This window comes from Amblyraja radiata, chromosome 17 (assembly GCF_010909765.2).
Source record: "Amblyraja radiata isolate CabotCenter1 chromosome 17, sAmbRad1.1.pri, whole genome shotgun sequence".
Classification (NCBI taxonomy): domain Eukaryota; kingdom Metazoa; phylum Chordata; class Chondrichthyes; order Rajiformes; family Rajidae; genus Amblyraja; species Amblyraja radiata.
Window position 1 is genome coordinate 22,655,565 of NC_045972.1, and position 20,675 is coordinate 22,676,239.

At 44.2% G+C, this 20,675-nt stretch overlaps 1 protein-coding gene across 1 annotated transcript in view; it reads right to left on the bottom strand.

The window, feature by feature from the left end:
• Window positions 1-7,951: 7,951 nt before the first annotated feature.
• LOC116982582 overlaps window positions 7,952-20,675 on the bottom strand; it is a 68,250-nt gene continuing 55,526 nt past the window's right edge. Inside the window, exons 4-5 of the mRNA XM_033035853.1 lie at window positions 11,303-11,516; window positions 7,952-8,639 (exon numbers count right to left, since the gene is read on the bottom strand). Coding sequence (XP_032891744.1) covers window positions 8,461-8,639; window positions 11,303-11,516 — 393 coding nt within the window. The 3' untranslated portion in view covers window positions 7,952-8,460. The remainder of the gene's footprint in view (window positions 8,640-11,302; window positions 11,517-20,675) is intronic.

The window sequence follows — 20,675 nt, forward strand, 5'->3', positions numbered from 1 at the left end:
TGTTACTGTAGACCCGGTCCAGCGTATTCTCTCCACGTGTAGCAAAGTCCACATACTGATGGAAATGAGGGAGGACAGTCTTCATGTTGGCCTGGTTAAAGTCCCCAGCAACAATGACAACACCCTCTGGATGATTTCTTTGCAGCTCACTGATGGAACGGTAGAGAATACGCAGAGCCTCCTTAGTGTTGGCTGCGGGGGGGATGTATACAGCAGTAATGCTAACCACAGTAAACTCCCGTGGCAGATAGAATGGCCTGCATTTCACAGTCAAAAACTCTATGTCCGGAGAACAGTGGCTGGAAACAGCGGTAGCATTATTACACTAGCTGTTGTTTGTGTAGATGCACACACCCCCACCCCGGGATTTACCAGTCAAAACAGTGTCCCTGTCGAGCCGGAAAGTTGTTAGCCCCCCTAAGCTAACAGCCGCATCAGGTACAGATGGGTTTAGCCATGTCTCTGTCAGAACTATAACGCAGCAGTCTCTCACCTCCCTTTTTGTTGTGAGATCCAGATGTAGATAATCCATTTTATTTTCCAGAGAGCGGACATTCGACAGGAGAACGGATGGGAGCTGTGTCCTCCACGGGTTAGCCTTTAGCCTCGCCGTTAGCCCCCCTCGACAGCCCCGCTTCTGTAGCGCCGCCTCCGTGTCCTTCTGTAGCGCCGCTTCCGTGTCCTTCTGTAGCGGCCAGTGTTTGTGAATGTCTCCGCAATTCTGCAGGCCGCTGGGTTCTCCCGACACAGCAGTCCGAGACAGTGCAGGCGTTCCTCGAGTTCAACGTCCACGTAGTCTCTACTGCTTAACCATTGTAATCTCAGTAATGCCCCATGATCGTACGTTAACTTGCAGCCTGCCCGCTGCAAGTTATGAAGCCGGACCTTAGAAAACTTACCGCTATCCCTAACGAGAGTCAATGCAGCCGCAGCCAACCAGGGCGCCGCCATTTTGCTTTTCATACTGTATCTCTAATCTAAAACTAAACTGAAACAAAATAATTTGTTCAAAGAGACAGTTTGTACATTACAGGTCAAATAGCTTCCATCTGTGTCAAACAATTCTTTCTAGTGAGTAATTTTATTTCATTTACCTAAATAACTGACTGCTTTACAGTTAGTTCATCAGACTGGCCGCATGTCTTTACAGCTAAATTGGCCCAAAGGATAAGGCACTTTGAAGGTTCTGAAACTGTTTTGCAGTACCAAACACAGGCACGCGTGTCTAGTGTAGATGGGACATGTTGGTTGGTGTGTGCTAGTTGGGCCGAAGTGCCTGTTTCCACGCTGTATGAATCTATGACGTCTGCATGTCATGCACATTTAATGCATTGAGTTTGCACCAGTTAAAGGAACAAATGCAAGTGCACTTGGTGCTAGCATCAAGTTACCCCTCACAGGGTCATTCATTAGTTTAGCTGAAATAAGTCTTATCTTGCAGTTGGTTAGTTCTGCGAACCACTTCTTCCCCTCTGTTATCAGACTTCTGAACGGTCCTTCAATAAGCTAGTGTACAACCTTGATTTTCCAATCTACTTCACGAACGACGTTGGAACTTTTTCCGAAACTGTTATCCTCCAATGCTGAAAACTCTATACTGCACTCTGTATCTTTCTCTTCACTATACCTGTTGTACTTATGCTTGGCTTGCTTGTATTCATATATAATTTTTACTGATTTGATTAGATAACATACAAACAAGTTTTAAAAGTTTTTTTAGTTTTTGTTTAGTTTAGCGATGGAATGGAAACAGGCCCTTCGCCCACTGAGTCCACCCCGACCAATGATCACCTGAACACTAGTTCTGTCCTGCACACTGGAGACAATTTACAGTATATAAGCCAATTAACCTACAAGCCTGCACATCCTTGGAATATGGGTGGAAGCCAGAGTACCTGGAGAAAAATCCATGCAGTCACAGGGAAAATGTACAAACTCCACATGGATAGTACTCGTAGTCAGGATTGAAGCCAGGTCTCTGGCGCTGGGAGGCAGCAACTCTACCGCTGTGTCATGGTGCCCCCGTACACATGACAATAATAAACCAATATCCAAAATAGTAACTGGGTTCTGCAGCAATTGAGTTTATTCATAATGATGATGGATGCCCGATACAGTACAATACCTGAAAATGCCTCTGAAGATTATGATAAATTAAAATCATTAAAAGAATATTAAGACAGTAATAGCATTTTAATGATTATTACTAGGAAACAGCTAATGATGGGATTTTAAAAGGATGTTAAACTGTGCCTAAATTAATCCCTTGAAGCCAGTTGTCCATTTGGCTCTGGTTTCTGTCATCTAAATTTATTTCTATCTTTTATTAACCAAAGCCGCTGATAACAACTGTCAATTATGAAGGCCAAACGATTTGTTGTAATTTCTTCTGCCATCCAACATTTCCACTTCTGACTGGTCATTATGCATAGCTTTTTGTTTATGGACATACTTCCAAGGGCAGCATTTATTGTCCATCTCTGAAAAGATGGTGGTGACCTGTTGCCTTGAGCCTTGAGCCTTGGTGGATCTTCTGATCCCCTTGCTCCGGTACTGTTGCAGAGGGTTTTTCCAGGATTAGAGGATGGTGCAACTGGAGGAAGTTGTGGTCAAATGTTGTCTCGTGTACCAATATACAGTGAAATGCTTTGCTTGCATGCTCATCAGTCAAATCATCAAAGGTCTATGGTATCTTCATTCACCTTGTTCTTACTTCTGATTGCATCACATGCAGATATCACATTAAGTTGATTATTGCATTTCTTGATTAGCAAGTGTGTCAGGAGTTTTGGGGAGAAGACAGGAGAATGGGATTGAGAGGTAAAGATAGATCAGCCATGATTGAATGGCGGAGTAAACTTGATGCGCCTAATGGCCTAATTCTGTTCCCATAACTCATGAATGAGCAAGAGCTACAGGGTGACACAATACAACTCAAATTGTTACTGTATTTTCCCCCAAGAAGGTCCCCAAGAAGATATTCCTTCTCAAGATATCCTCAGCCCTTTATGTGTTTACAAAATACCTTAGGATGTTCCTTGATTTTCCTGCCAGTATGTTTTCATGCCTTCCATTTACTTTCCCAATTTCTCTTTTAGTTTAGTTTAGAGATACACTATGGAAACAAGCCCTTTGGCCCCCTGAGTGAGCCAACCAGCCATCCCCATACATTAGCACTATCCTACGCACAATTTACAATTTATCCCATTGATAAAGCTCTGATCATTAAGTGTGTTGATGCTGGTTTATACCAAAGATAGAAACAAAGTGTTGGAGTAACTCTGCCGGTAAGGCAGCATCTCTGGTGAAAAAGGATGGGTGACGTATTAGGTCGGGACCCTTCTTGAAACTCAATGATTGGGTAAAGAACCAAAAGCAGTCGGAGACTTTTTTCTTTAGATGGCACAATAACATTTTGAATATTCATATAAAATCTTAACCAAAAGCTTTGAAGACATTTCAAATTCCAGCCTAAATTTAAATTCAACATTAATCATGATGATTATTGGACTGGTTTGAAAGACCTCGTGATTCATCAATGGCCTTTCGGGGAAGATAATCCGCCATCCTTGCTGGCTTTCACTTACACATTAGTTCAAGCAACTGGGGCTATTCCGCTCAACAGCAATTAAAAGTGGGACACAGATGCTGGTCTTGCTCATGATTCCTGGACCCTGTTAGTTAATGAATTAATTAAGGAGCTGGCATTGCCAAGGTGAGCTAAATGGTCTCCCATATTTCATGATTAACCATTGCTGACATTATTAAAAGTAGATTACTGTGGTGCGAGTCACGGTCTTAAATAACATGCTTGGTAACAATATTTCATTTTTAACAACCTGGCAAAAATATGAAAATTAGTGCACATATTTTATTTCTGATCGTTTCCAATGGTCAATTTCTTTTGTTACTGAATGGTGGTGGCTGTTTATTTAGTAAGTACATTTAGTTCAAATACAATTGCCAGTTCACTGTTTAGCTTACTTTAGAGACACAGCACGGACACAGGTACTTTAGCCCACCAAGTCCGCGCAGACAAGTGATCCCAGCACACTAACACTATCCTACACACACAATGGGTAATTTACAATTATACCAAGACTATGAACCTACAAACTTGTATGTCTTTGGAGTGTGGGAGGAAACCGGAGATCCTACAGGGGCTGTCTGTACGGAGTTTGTACGTTCGCGGTGTGATGTGCAAGTTTGTAGGCGAATTAGCTTTTAGGAATTATTCCTAGTATGTAAGATAGAACTAGTGTATGGGTGATTGTTGGTCAGTGTGGAGTCGGTGGACTCCATGCTGTATCTATAAACTAAACAAATCTATAAATGAACAAGACACAACCGATGGGCAAATAGCGTAGTCAATGCTCTTCTTGTCTGCAATATCTGCATCATGTGAACAAATAGATCTTGCTCCAGGGAAGAGGCTGGATTAATTATATGCATTATCCTGCCTCAAATTGAGGAAATATTATATAATAGAACTGCTCGGATAGTGAATTTTATATATGCTAGGTAATTTGCAAAAGAAAAGCTTAAGGTTTTCAGAAACACATGTATCCTAAAGAAATACAGTACAAAGAAATGCTTACAGCGAACAGATTGGTGGTGAATCGGTGGGCGGCGCGACTTTCGTCAGCAGCGGCCTCTGCAGTCCGTCTGCGTTTTTATTATTTTATGTCTTATGTTTTTATGTAGTTTTTGTTATTTTTGTTGGGGTATGTGTGTGGGGGGGTGGGGGTGGTGTGGGGGTGGGGGTAACTTTTAAATCTCTCCCTGCACGGGAGACCCGACCTTTTCGCTGTCGGGTCTCCGTTGTCGTTGGGGCTGCAACGAGGAGCGGCCTCCAACAGGAAGACCGGGGGCTGTGGTGCCGACTACTCACCTCACCGTCGCGGAGCTGGCCGAGTCCAGAGTGGGTGGAGCTGTGGTGGACGCTGCTGCGGCCCGACCTCCGGAGATTCGGTGGCTGCAACTGCGGGTTTGGCGGGCGGCACCGGGAGCCCGCGGGTCCCTGGAGGGAGACCGCTTTTCAGGGCTTCCGCAACGGCGACTTCTCCCGCCTGAGTTGCGGGGTTGAAGAGCACCTGAGCGGGGCTTTACAGCACCGCCCCGCACGGCTTGGAATGGCTGCGGGACTGCGAGCGCGCGCCGGGGGCTCTAACATCAAGACCCGGTGTGCGGCCTTGCATCACCCGGCGTGGCTTTAATGGCCGCGGGACAATTCGCCATCGCCCGCCGGGGCCTTTGACTTTGACTTTGACTCTGACATCGGGGGGGAGTGCAGTGGAGAGATAAGTTTTTTTTGGCCTTCCATCACAGCAATGTGATGGATGTTTATGTAAATTATGTTGTGTCTTGGGTCTATTTGTTTGTAATGTATGGCTGCAGAAACGACATTTCGTTTGGACCTCAAGGGGTCCAAATGACAATAAATTGAATTGTATTGTATTGTATTGTATGAATCAAAACATAGAAACGCTAATCTGAACCTGCATGGCTTAGTTTATTGCTTTGAGGCAATTATAACGCTAGAGGAAATTGTATTTGATATGATTTTGTGTTAAAGAATGGATTACTGAATAAGGCCTCTTCTTAGGCCAGTGGTCATCTGCTTTTTCTCTATGGCACATTTTTGATGTGACATAAAGATGAAGAGTTATGGCCGGTTATGCTGAGTTCGAGACAGAATTCAAGGTTGAAATATAATAACTCTGTAATTTAGCTTTCGCTATGTTAAATTATAATCAGGTTTAGATAAGCGATGGATGCTTGGAGAGGAAAAGAATCAGATTTGTGGATTTGTGACCTTCTGTTTATAGAAAGTCGAAGAAGCAGATGTAATTGTGAGGTAATGGTCGGGTTGTGAATCTACCTTTGTTCTGTAATATTTGTAAAAGCCCTTGCAGATGAGATTGGAAATCCAGCTCCCAGATAGTAGGAAAAGGGGCTGCAAATTAGAATGAAGCTGTATCCTGACACAAAACACATATCATCAATTGTTGACAGATTTACGACCCATGTATGCTTGGAGTTTGGAGGTGTGTGGGTATGAATTTAACTTAGAAACTGTGTAATTCGGCAAACTCACATCATTAATGTTTTAATACATAGGTAATAGTATTTTAAACTGTGTAAAATTGTAGTGAAACCATTTATGAAATGTATTGTGTCTTAGTGGGACTGTAAATATTAGACTTTGTTTAGATTTATAGAAATATCTTTCTTCTTGGTATGGAAAGTGTGTATGACTTGTGTGATCATTGTATTACATATGTATCTTATATTTTGAGGAGTGGTCTTTGATAATTGAGCCTACTAGGGGTTTTGCTGTGTTGAAATAAAATAATTCTAAACAAAGTTAAATCACAGGCAAACAAAGGTTGTAAATTGAGGCCAGAGAAGGGGGGATCATGTGACTGCTGTTGTAAATCACCAGCAGGACTCAGATGATTGCTTACCAGTTTGTCGTACCCTCTGTATCTGAAATGTCTAATACCTATATAAATGCCATGAGTTTCTATCAAAGCTACTCTTCTCTGGACCCGCCCCAGAGCATCAGCTCTGTTGGATGGTTCAAAGACTAGTCTCAGCTGAATAAAGAATCGATTTCAACAGCTACAAGCGTTTGAGTCAAGTTGACTTTAGATTGACAAAAGAACTCAGTTTAACAAAATCAGTCAACACATTCCACCCGTGTTTCCTCAGCCCGCAGGATCACATTCCCCAACACAATTCATTCTAAGTGGCATCAACTTCCCCCAAAGAGAACAGACTGGCCAAAAAGGCCATCAGGTGTGAATAACTGGTGACCACACAGCAGGAGACACGCCTCAGGTGAGAAACACATTCAGAAAACAACTTTATTCTGCTACGACCACTCAAGCATAGCATTGAACACACACACACACACACACACACACACACACAGTGGCTGTACTTTTATGTATCAATGGCTTATTATGCACTGGTGTTTCAATGCATTTATCTGGAATTTTCTGCTTTCAACTCTGGAAGGCAAATTCGTGCTTTTCATTATAAGATTGTGTATACAGATTGAACAAATGGTTAGTATGGTTTATGAGTGTCCAGTATAAATAACGATCACAGGCCAAGTTCGTCAAGCAGGAAGCAGACCAGTTTGACCAGACTTGCACTTCCCCTCCATTGATGATAGAGGTACTAAACATAATATCAGATGTCTTTTTGTGGGCTCCAGGGATGGTGCCTGAAAACTGCAAATTGGACCTTATGGATGGCATGAGTTGATTACCACGTTGAATTACTAGGCAATAAAGTGAAGGAATGGGACTGATTCTGATAGCCAACAGAGGTTTGTTTAGATAAACGGTTTCTGATATCATCAGGAAAATTGAATCCTCTAAGAACCACAATATATTGATACATTATTATTTATGATACTCCCTTTAGTTGAAATGACTCTTCAAGAAAGGATTTTCTTCTGGTAGCTCTCCCTCTTGCTTGGCCAAACCAACAGCACAAGAGCCAATAGATTACCAGAAAATTTCAAACCAAGATTGCATCAATTTTCATAATATTTGCACTGATAGTACATTTCCCCTCAGAGATTTTTGTTATACGATAGATCCTCAGATTGTATTACTATTGCATTACACAGCGTTTCCGTGTCAAGAAAATGCGTTATATCTGCAAACAATTTCTTTATTCAGCTGGTGAACATCGTAAACATCATCCAGAATCCATTCATCCCAATACCTGGTGTAGTAGCCATTTAGATGCAAATCCATAAATCATTGTGACGTGGTAAAGACTGTCACTGCACCAGAGTACCTAAAGACCAATGTCCATACCATTAAATTGTGTAACCCATGTCTCAAATCTGACCACCATACTGTTTACATTTGTGATATACGCAATTCAATTAATTTGTTTGCTTTTAAGGTACGCAACAGAGGTTTTCAACCAAGAACGTTTATGAATAACCTTTGGGATCCAGGGTTAGTAAAACAGTGCGTGGACTATCACAAGAGTTTGTGGTTGCTGCTGAATAGTCAATGATTGATTGATCGAGTTGATGAGCATTGCAGATCCACATTTCACAGTCCGACAGAAAGTTTCATCACCCATTTAACCTTTGTCTTGAGATCCTCCATTATATTGGCAACTAGAATTGTAATATAAACGGTGATAGAATGTCTTATTAAGAGCAGTTAAACCACTTTGACCGATGGCCTAATGTGACAGCGCAGGCATGAACAGGTCTTCAGGCTTCCCTGAAGCTACTCACTTTAGCTTTATCATCTAAGGTTACATCTCTGAATGTTATTGTGCCTATGCACTCCAGTCCACTAGACTCCAATGGTTAGAGTAGAGACGTTATCTATCACTCATGAGCCACGCAGGGCAGAGTTCACAACGCATTATTCACAGCCGTCCACAGGTCAGACCTCAGACACACCATCCCGTGTCGTCTCACTGAAACATGGTCAGAGTCAAGCCATTTCGCCGGAAGTCCTCCGCCATCTGCTTGGAGTGTCGGATTTTCCCAGAGAGAGCTTCAAATACGTCATTTTGATCAACCGCCGTCGCTACCTTGTAAATAAATTCCTCCAAGGTCTCCAAGCCGTTCAGACCAAGGTTGACTCCACAACCTAGAACAGGAAAATAACATCCAACAGATTTTTGATATACTACTGATCCTCAGAGGTGCACTGTACTACTGTCGCGTTATAGAAACATAGAAAATAGGTGCAGGAGTAGGCCATTCGGCCCTTCGAGCCTGCAACGCCATTCAATATGGTAATGGCTGATCATCCAACTCAGTATCCTGTACCTGCCTTCTCTCCATACCCCCTGATCCCTTTAGCCACAAGGGCCACATTTAACTCCCTCTTAAATATAGCCAATGAACTGGCCTCAACTACCTTCTGTGGCAGAGAGTTCCAGAGATTCACCACACTCTCTGTGTGAAAAATGTTTTTCTCATCTCGGTCCTAAAGGATTTCCCCTTTATCCTTAAACTGTGACCCCTTGTCCTGGACTTCCCCAACATCGGGAACAATCTTCCTGCATCTAGCCTGTCCAACCCCTTAAGAATTTTGTAAGTTTCTATAAGATCCCCCCCTCAAACTTCTAAATTCTAGCGAGTACAAGCCGAGTCTATCCAGTCTTTCTTCATATGAAAGACCTGACATCACAGGAATCAGTCTGGTGAACCTTCTCTGTACTCCCTCTATGGCAAGAATGTCTTTCCTCAGATTTGGAGACCAAAACTGTATGCAATGCCCAAGACCCTGTACAACTGCAGTAGAATCTCCCTGCTCCTATACTCAAATCCTTTTGCTATGAATGCCAACATACCATTTGCTTTCTTCACTGCCTGCTGCATGCCTACTTTCAATGACTGGTGTACCATGACACCCAGGTCTCGTTGCATCTCCCCTTTTCCTAATTGGCCACCATTTAGGTAATAGTTTACTTTCCTGTTTTAGCTACCAAAGTGGATAACATCACATTTATCCGCGTTATACTGCATCTGCTATGCATTTGCCCACTCACCCAGCCTATCCAAGTCACCTTGCAGCCTCCTAGCATCCTCCTCACAGCTAACACTGCCCCCCAGCTTCGTATCATCCGCAAACTTGGAGAGGTTGCATTCAATTCCCTTGTCCAAATCATTAATATATATTGTAAATATCTGGAGTCCCAGCACTGAGCCTTGCGGTACCCCACTAGTCACTGCCTGCCAATCTGAAAAGGACCCGTTTACTCCTACTCTTTGCTTCCTGTTTGCCAGCCAGTTCTCTATCCACATCAATACTGAACCCCCAATACCGTGTGCTTTAAGTTTGTATACTAATCTCTTATGTGGGACCTTGTCGAAAGCCTTCTGAAAGTCCAGATATAACACATCCACTGGTTCTCCCTTATCCACTCTACTAGTTACATCCTCGAAAAATTCTATAAGATTCGTCAGACATGATTTACCTTTCATAAATCCATGCTGTCCAATGATTTCACCACTTTCCAAATGTGCTGCTATCCCATCTTTAATAACTGACTCTAGCAGTTTCCCCACTACCGATGTTAGACTAACTGGTCTGTAATACCCCGTTATCTCTCTCCCTCCCTTTTTAAAAAGTGGGGTTACATTAGCTACCCTCCAATCTTCAGGAACTACTCCAGAATCTAAAGAGTTTTGAAAAATTATCACTAATGCATCCACTATTTCTGGGGCTACTTCCTGAAGTACTCTGGGATGCAGCCTATCTGGCCCTAGGCATTTATCGGCCTTTAATCCATTCAATTTACCTAACACCACTTCCCGGCTAACCTGGATTTCACTCAGTTCCTCCATCTCATTTGACCCGCGGTCCCCTGCTATTTCTGGCAGATTATTTATGTCTTCCTTAGTTAAGACAGAACCAAAGTAGTTATTCAATTGGTCTGCCATGTCCTTGTTCCCCATGATCAACCTCAGTGTCAAGAATATGCATTATATGTGCAAACAAGTTATTTATTCAAGCAGCAAACAGCATGGACATAATCCAGAACCCATTTACCCCAATACCTAGAAACAAAGAACTGCAGATGCTGGTTAATTCACAAAGTGCTGGAGTAATTCAGCTAGGCAGCATCTCGCAAGAAATTGGCTAGGTGACGTTCTGGGTCCTTTTTCAGACAGATCGTAGAGCGTTGGGGGGGGGGGGGGATGTCGGGGGGAAAGCTGGAAGAGGGGAGGGCAGGGCAAAGTGTGGCAGGTAATAGGTGGACACCAGCAAAGGGGGCAGGTAGGCAAATGGTTGGAACAAAGGCCAGAGATTAAAACAAGAGGTGTGAGACAGAATTGAAGAGTTGTGAGTTATGACAGCAGAGGGAGGAAAGTAGCTGGAGGTGCTGCGGCGGTAGAAATAGGTGGGAATCCAGGTGGGCACAGAGGAGGGGAAGGGGGAGAAAGTGGGTGAAGAGGGCATGTGGGGAGGTTAGTTAGAGGTTACGTAAAATTGGATGTCAATGTTGATGCTGCAGGTCAGACAGCATGTCTGCAGAACATGGATAAGTGACGTTTCGGGTCGAGAAGGGTCCCAAACCAAACCCTGAAGAAGGGTCCCAACCCAAAACGTCACCCATCCTTTTTCTCCAGATGCTGCCTCACTCACTGAGTTACTCCAGCGTTTTGTGTCTATCTTTGGTATAAACCAGCATCTGCAGTTCATTGTTTCTTCCATCCCCTTGCTTGGTTGAGAATAACCAACAAGCCAAAATGAAATATTCTTTTATAAAATAAACAGTTTCCCCTTCATTGCACGATTACCTGTGTCAAAGTTTAAGACTCTGGCTGCTTCACCTTCTATGGTGACTGCAACGTTATCTCCTTCAATGTAAGCTGCCGTGATCCTCCTGTGTGACAACAGGATTTCAAATAGCCTTCGGCTGCACTGTAGAAGGTGAATTGTCAGGTCGTTCACCCGAGGCTCTATGCCTGTTTTGTATGCATTGAAGGACTGATGAAATATATTCTTCATTATCTGCAAGAAAAATAAAAATCTGCAGTGAGATGGATCTCAGCATCTTCTCCTTCGATGTAGAGAAGGCCCGGTAGCACAATGACACACTTGGCAGAGCTAATGCTTCAGAGCTTTCTCAACCTTCTTTCCATCCTGGAATCTGGTGCTCTCTGCGACCACAAGGGTTTCCCTCAGATGCTCGCCCCAAAGACGCACGGATCTGAGAGGTGTACAGAATAATGAGAGGAATAGATCGGGTAGATGCACAGAGTCCCTTGCCAAGAGTAGGGAAATCGAGAACCAGAGGGCGTAGGTTTAAGATAAGGGGGGGAAAGATTTAATGTTATGCGTGCAGCGGGAGTGTCCCAGGGAGCCGCGTGCGTGATGGGAGTGTCTCAGGGAGCCACGCAGGCCCGATCCACCCGCCGAACAACCGTGCTGCCGAAGACCAGAACGACGACCGAAGACCAGAATGCGCCCCAGTAGGCCCGACTCGCCCCACAGGCCTCCCAGAGGACTGTAGTGCAGCCGGGCAGTGAGACGTGTCTGGGCTGAAGGAGCCTCGGCGGTGGCAGTGGGAGACTCAGTGGCGGCAGGAGCCCCGGCCGCAACAAGGGGGGCCTCGGCGGCGTCGGGGCTTCGCGGTTGATGAGCGTGAGGGGGGAAGGGAAGGCAATGGGAACCCGGCGTGGGGGGACCACCGTGAAGAGCAATGGAGGACCCGGCGTGGGGGGACTGCAGTGAGGGATGGTGGGAGAACAAAGGAGGACCCAGTGTGGGGGTGGGCACTCTAGTTTAGAATCCTTTGCCCAACGGATAAATCTGTGTTTGTTTGTTTATTTGTTCATTTGTTCTGGTGAAGGCATTGTGCACAACAGTTGCTTGTCTATTTCTTTTTGGTTTCACTTTTTAAACTTTGTGTACCTTGTGTGTTGTGACTCTCAGCTGACCAATTTCCCTCTGGGGATGAATAAAGTTTATCGTATCATATCGTATGCTGGGTTTAGTTCAGACTGGCATTGTGGTCACCACAGATGGTGGCCTGTGCTGCACTATTCAATGTTCTATATTGTTACAAATGTTATCTGCTCAGAAAACAGGACCATTTTACAAATATAGAAGCAACGAACTGCAGATGCTGGTTGACAAGGAAAGGCACAAAGTGTTGGAGTAATTCAGCAGGTCAGGCAGCATCTCTGCTAACATGGATAGGTAACTTCGAGTCTGAAGAAGAGTCCCAACCAGAAATGTTACAGGGCTGCCAACATTGGGGGGGAGGAGGATGTCCCCCTCCCATTGGTACGGAACATTTGCATTTTTCAGCGTGAAATTATGCAATATGGTGCATACTGTAGCGAGTCTTTTAACTTACACTTGAATGCAATATATATGCTTTAAATTGGATTGGAGCGTTTTTGAAAGGGGGGAGGCTGTGCGGTCACTGATCACAGGCCTTGGGGGTACCCGGTGAGGGAGTGGAGCAACCGAGTGGGGAGAGGGTGTGGAAGAAGGGTGTCCCCCCTCCCAGGGTAGGAAATTTTTGAAATTTGATGTATTAAAATCATGTTTTAGTGCACTGTAGAAGTATGATTTCAATGGTTTTAGTATTAAGTATTTTTAAGAGGTAACTTTTTAAGGGGTAACTTTATCCACACTAAGGGTGATGGGTGAATGGAACAAGCTGCCAGAGGAGGTAGTTGAGGCAGGGACCATCCCAACATTTAAGAAAAAGTTAGACTGATACATGGATAGGACAGGTTTGGAGGTATGGACCAAAAGCAAGTGGCGTAGCTGCGACATGTTGGCGGGTGTGGACAAGTTGCACCGAAGGGCCTGTTTTCACACTGTATCACTCTATGACTACATTATACCTCCACCATGCATGAATGCTTCAAAATCAAGTGATCGAGTTTTATTGCCATATACTCAAGCATAGAAACATAGAAAATAGGTGCAGGAATAGACTATCGGCCCTTCGAGCCAGCACTGCCATTCAATATGATCATGGCTATTCATCTAAAATCAGTACCTCTTTCCTGTTCACTATCTTCCACCGTATCTACCCAGTGCTTGGTACTTACTTCCAGCAACCACTGGTTGTCCTCCAGGATGCACCGAGCCGCAGCCTGATCCATGCCGGTCACCTGGGCGAATTCGGCACAGAGACTCTCACGGCAGCGGTGCAACGCTTCGACGCCTCCGACGGCCTGGGACTCTTGCACTGAGGCTGCTCCATGTCCGGAGCTGCAGTGAGCGACTCGCCAGCCCGGCAAACACTCTCCAGCCCCGCTCCCCGTCCGCATCTGACCCCGCCGCTGCTTCCGCTTCCAACACCCGAGACCCATGCAGTTGATATGAGTTTTGAAATTTTCGTTGATCACAGAATTTCTCACAATAGAGCGAGAGAAATTTGTGATCAGCGTGAGAATTTGGTGAAATGCGTGATTCTCATGCTCAATGCATGGGAGTTGGCAGCCCTGCCTCTCTATCCCCCTCTCCCTCCCTCTCTCTCCCCTCTCTCTCCCCCTCTCTCTCTCCCCACCTCTCTTTCTCTCCCCTCTCTCTCCCTCCCACCTCTCTCTCCCCTCTCTCTCTCTCCCTCTCTTCCGCTCTCTCCCCTCTCTTTCCCCTCCCCTCTCTCTCTCCCCTCCCCTCTCTCTCTCCTCTCTCCCCTTCCCTCTCTTCTCTCTCCCCCTCTCTCCTCTCTTCCCCTCTCTCCCCCCCTCTCTCTCTTCATCTATCTCTCCCCTCTCTCTTCCCTCTCTCTTCCTCCCACCTCACTCTCCCCCTCTCTCTCGTCTCCTCTCTCTCCCCCCTCTCCCTCTCTCCCTTCTCTTTCTCCAAACTCTCTCTCCCCTCTCTTTCCCCTAATGCTCTTTCCCCCCTCTTTCCCCTAACTCTCTCCCCTTCTCTTTCTTCTCTCTCTCTCCCCCTTTTCTCTCTCTCCCCCTCTCTCCCCCTCCCTCTCTCTCTTTCTCCCTCCCTCTCTATCTCTCCCTCTCTACACTCTCTCCCCTCTCTCTCTCATCTCTCTCTCCCTCTCTCCCCCATTTCTCCCCCCCCCACCTCACTCTCGCCTGGCTCTCTCCTCTCTCTTTCTCCTCTTTCTCTTTGCCCCCCCCATCTCTCTCTCTTTCCCCCTCTCCCTTTTACCACCCTCTCTCTTCCCCCTCTCTCTCCCATTCTCTCCTACCCTCTCCTCCCTCTCCACCCCCTCTCTCTTCCCTCATTCTTCCCTCTCACCCCTCTTCTTTCTCTCTCTTCCACCCCTCTCCCACCTCACTCTCCCCGCTTTCTCTCTCTCTCCTAACTCTCTCTCCCCCTCTCCCTCTTCTCTCTCTCCATTCACGCCCCCTCTGTCTCTCCCCTCTCAACCCCCTCTCTCTCTCTCCCCACTGTCTCCTTCCCCTCTCTCTTTCTCCACCTCCCTTTGAGAGTCTGTCCCTTCGGCAAAGAGACTCTCGCGGCAGCGGCAGCGGCACAACGCTTCCAACGGCTCCGCGGCCCGTGACCCTTTCACTGTCCGGAGTGCTCCATGGCCGGAACTGCAGCGTCAGCCCCGCAAACACTCGACAGCGCCGCAAACACTCGCAAGTCCCCGCTCCCCGCATCTGTTCCCGCTGCTGGTTCTGCTCCCATCCCTCCCGCAGCCCCGGCTCTCCAACACCCGCGGACCATGCAGTTTATCAGAGTTTTGACATTTTCGTTGATCACAAAATTTCTCACCACTGAGCGTGAGAAATTTCTGATCAGCGTGAGGGCGTGAGAGTTTGCTTGAGGGCGTGAGTCTCACGCTCAAAGCGTGAGAGTTGGCAGCCCTGTGTTACCAAACCACATTATCCAGAGATGCTGCCTGTCCCGTCGAGTTACCTTTGACCCACTGAGTTCAGGCCGACCATCGATCCTCGTACACTAGCACTATCCTATACACTCGGGACAATTTACAATTTGTCTGAAGCCAATTAAACTACAAAGCTGTCTGTCTTTGGAGTGAGGCAGGAAACCAGAGAAAACCCACACAGTCACAGGAAGAACGTACAAACTCCACCGTCAGGAGTGTAAACAAGTCTGTGGCACTGTAAGGCAGCAGCTCTACCATTGTGCCACCCCTTCATGTTTTTATTAGACAGTTTTACAAATGTTATCAAAATGGTATCGCGTGATAAGTGATCCTCCTTCTGACGCCTCCAGAACTACGGCAGCCAGAGTGGTTCACAAAAGGTGGTATTAGAACAGGTAGGTCTTTGTGGCTCTGCTAATTAAATCAGGCCAAATGGTCACTAATCATAGAAACATAGAATCGATCTCTCCTGTCACTCACTGGTGTGCACCAGTCAACATCAAGGCCTTTCACCTCAACTATACATACCAAGACATTTCTATTGGGTATTTAAGAAGGAACTGCAGATGCTGGAAAATCGAAGGTACACAAAAAAGCTGGAGAAACTCAGCGGGTGCAGCAGCATCTATTTCTATTGGGTAGTCTTGTTGTCAGAAAATGGGCAATTGAGTTCACCAGTTATTAAGATCTGATTAATTCCCAGTTTTGCCTTATCTTAAATATTTGGACCATTGGCATATTGTTGTAGATATTGGTTATCACGTTAAATTACAAGCATGATTAGACTTCAAAAACAATTCTAAAATGCATCCTAAAACAACCTAATCCTTTCAAGCCATTCTCTATAACGCAGGTCTTTACCTTATAATAAAAGGTTGCATGATTAAAGGCTGCATTTTTTTTTCTAGAGGTACTTTCAGGATTAGATAACAGGTTTTGGTTAACGAGAATGATACTTGGTTGTGTTGGTGCACATGATCATCAATGCTGGCTGAAGCCATGTTTCATCAAAACATCAATCAGGAAATTCACTGCTGAGGGAACAGCTCCACTCCTCACATCAACACCACAGCAAGGAATATCTGTAATTGCAGATTCTGCATAATTATATCCAACCTTCAGGGCTTCATGAATCATTGCTATCAAGCCGAGAAAAAAAATAGCAATGAGAATTGAAAAGCAAACAAATGTTTGCAACATAAACCAAGTGGCTGGTTATTTCCTCCCCCTGCAATTGCACACAAAGACAGAGCTGTCAGTATTTTCCATTCACTTTAGGTGCACTTAGACCAACATAAAGAGGCACAAAGGTCAGTGCCATGAAGGGATGTTATCTTGTCAAAACCTCGAGTTAGGGGAACCAAGGTATGTGTCAGTGGCTCTGACTAAACTCACATCTCACAGCTCTGTCCTTGTAACTAAATTGACTTCAAGGTGACGTGGAAAGGGACATCTATTTTTACGTTCTGGAACAAAGCAAGTTTGACATCAATTGGCATGAGATGAAGCAAATGTATGTTAGCCCCTAGAGGCCTTAAAGTTAAAAAAACACCTCCTGATAGATGTCGCACAAAATCTAACATTGATCAATATTTTGTCAATTTGGCTGCTTGCCAGCTTAACTCCCACTGTTCACCCCAAATCAGACAAACCTATGTCTGCTGTGATTTACGTGATTGCGGAGTTTCGCTGGGTCAGGTGGGCATCTCATTAACATGCACTAATTAGGCTCATGCTCCAACGGGAAGGTCAAGAGAGTCAAGCGTTTTTATTGTAATATGTCCCAAAACAGAAAAATGACATTCTTGGGTATTTTAGTTATTGAACCAGGCGGTGATGCAACCAGTCAATATGCTCCTCTACTGTACAAGTTCAAGAGTGTATTCGTAAACATATCAAATCTCCTCAATCTTCTGAGGAAGTAGAATCGTCGATGGGCTTTCTTTATGGTTGAATCAATGTGCTGGGTCCAGGACAGTTCTTCAGATATATGTAAACCCAGGAATAAAGGTTTTGACTCTCTCCACCACTGTCCAGTTGATGAAGATGACGGTTATGTGCTGTTTGGTCTCTTGATCTAAGGAAAGGTAAACTTGCCACATTTACCTGATTAGTTCTTGCCATGAAAGAATTGTCAAATTGGGAGACATTAGTTGAGCAAGCATAGTGTTCAGAAGAGATCTCACCGAACCGTACAAAATTCTGACAGGGCTGAACAGAGTGGGTGTGGGGAGGATATCAGGCAGGTCTAGAACAAGATCTCAATCTCAAGACAAAGTATTTAAGATACTAAATCTTTGGTGTTCTCAGAACATGAAGGAGGCAAAGTAATTTACTATATGAGAGATGGATACATTTCTGGATAAAAGGAATGTGCAGAGATAGCAGGACTATGGTATTGGGATAAAGATTGAGCCATGATCATATTAATTGACAAATCTAGTAGATTCATAATTACCGTTATTGATACCAGCTTTATTTTTTAATTTGTTTTAGTTTAAATTTAATTTTGGGCAGCACAGTGGCACAGCTGTAGAGTTACTGCCTAACAGCTCCTGAGACTCAGGTTCAATCCTGGGTGTTGTCTGTACGGAGTTTGTACATTTTCCCTGTGACCATGTGGGTTTTCTCTGGGTGTCCAGTTTCCTCCCACACTCAAAGACGTACAAGCTTGATAGCATAGTTGACTTCGGTAAAATTATAAGTTGTTCCCAGTGTGTAGGATAGTGTTTGTGTACAATGTGATGGCTGGTCATCACGGACTCAGTGGACCAAAGGTCCTGTTTCTGGACTGTATCTCTAAAGTAAAATCTAGTTGATTCTAAATTAAAAAGTCCCACGGTAAACTCCCTTCTCGAAATCAATTGATCAAGGTTTTGGATGTCCTCTTTGTCATGCGTGTTAAATTCTCCTTGTAGCTTTAACAATCCTTAATCAGCAATATTCATAGAACACCTTAACTGAAAATAAAATGTGGTATATAAAAGGTGAAATATTACTGTTTGTCACAACTATCCACACAATGGATATTTTATTCCAACTCTCACTCCTTAATTAAACTTGGAAACCAAACTGGGAACTTGGTGATTGATGAGACAACGCTTTCTTATCAGTCACCATTGAACAATGCTCATCCAACCCAATAGCTTTTTAAAAACTGATTTTTATTCTGACTGTTCAATGGCTTTCTGCAATCAATTGCCAGATTAATAATAACCAACTGTGGCAAACGTCAAAATCTTACAAAGCCACTACAAAAGATTAATTATTTTATGGAATCAAGATATAAATTTTAAATCCACCATTTTCATGAGATTTACAGGAGATTAATTTTCTAAATTTGATAGAATTACATTGAGAAAATATTGGATCATGTCCTGACTTCAATCTCCAAATGAACTTCCACCCTTCAATGCTAAAATGCTTGATCAAAAAGCCCAATGTTAAGCAGAGATCAGACCTGCTTAAAATCATATCTATGCAGCTTGTCCATGCCGACCATGTTGGCATATTGGGCTAGTCTCATTTGATGCATAGTTCTCTAAGCCCTTCCTAGGCTTATATGTCCAAATGTCTTTTAAAAGCCATAATTGTATCTGCTCTTATATATTATATTGTTTCCTTGCCATGCCATTCATTGTGGAGTTATTTATGTCGCTAGGAAACAGGGCAAGTGTTAAGATTTAAGTTCATAAATTCAAAAGTGATGAGAAGATGAATTGGGCCATTCGGCCCATCAAGTCATGGCAGATCTGTCTTTCCTTCTCCTGCCCCCCCCCCCCCCCCCCCCCCCATAACCCCTGACACCCTTATTAATCAAGAAGCTAGCTATCTCTGCCTTAAAAATATCCATTGAATATTTAAAAGGTAGCACCGAGATCTTCCTAGTGATAAAGTATTTAACATATTTGCTCCTTGGACAATACACTAAAATTGGGGGATGGGGAAAATAAATACATGAAGGATGAATGAAACGTAGGGGGAGGGAATGCTGTTTATCAGTTAAGTTGCAAACTAAACGATCTACTTATATGTTTTAGCTTCCACACAATTCCATGTAACCAGTTTTGTTTGACTTGCCGAGCAGCTGGTTATCTTCTTGCAATGCTGGAATTGATCACCATTAGTCCAAGTTTTCATGATCTTTTGGCCAAGTTTTAAACTGTAAAACATTGCAGGGTTCTGAAGCAGATTTTGCCGAGAGATTTTTCAATAAAAACTCAGAAACAAATAAGTTATTGCAATAGAGAATGAAAACTATTTCCAGCTTCGGTCTGGAGCCTGGAAACTCCCAGTGCTGGCTGAACTGTTAACATTCTATTTAATTTTTTCTGAAAACAATTTATTCGCAGGCATCCATCCATTGGGAACTAGGTCAAGACACTCCAACCTCAGTTGGAGAACCGTTGAAGAATACTTTCAGGAGACACAAGAGACTGCAGACTCTGGAATCTGGAGCAAACTGGAGCAAAAGAAACAAACTGATGAGGGACCTTAGATACACAAAAATGCTGGAGAAACTCAGCGGGTGCAGCAGCATCTATGGAGCGAAGGAGATAGGTAACATTTCGGGCCGAAACCCTTCTTCAGACTGATGAGGGACCTTAATGGGTCAGGCAACATCTGTGGAGGGTTGAGGTTTGGGTTGAGACCCCTTCTTCTGGATGGCCTTCAGCTCAGAACTTGGCATGTCTCAGAGGAATAGGTCAAGATGCACATGTCAAGATAGAGTAAAGATCCTGTGTTACTTTTAATGTCATGGTCACTTCAGCACAGCTGGATGGAGGTTAAGGATTGTTGCGTGCTTTAATGGTCACTAACTATTTAAAGCTGCTCACAGTTTACTGCATGCATGATCAGTTTTGATAAAGGGGAGTGTTTGTGCTGAACACCTATATGGCACAACGATGTATTAGGCATGCTCAAAACACTTGCTTGTGTCCATGCATCTACTGAAGACATCTGGTTAATTCTTAGGCTCTAAAGGCACACCATAAGAGCTGCAAAAGATTGAAAAAATAAACCAGAATTACACTAAGCAATTTTACAACTAAAATGGAATTCCAGCTGTAGGTTCTCAGAAGGCAGTGGAGGCCGACTCATTGGATGCATTCAAAAGAGAGTTAGATAGAGCTCTTAGGGCTAGTGGAATCAAGGGATATGGAGAGAAGGCAGGAATGGGGTACTGATTGTGGATGATCAGCCATGATCACATTGAATGGCTCGAAGGGCCGAATGGCTTACTCCTGCACCTATTTTCTATGTATCTATGTAAAATGCTGGAATAACTCAACGGAACAGGCAGCATCTCTGGAGAGAAGGAATGGGTGACGTTTCGG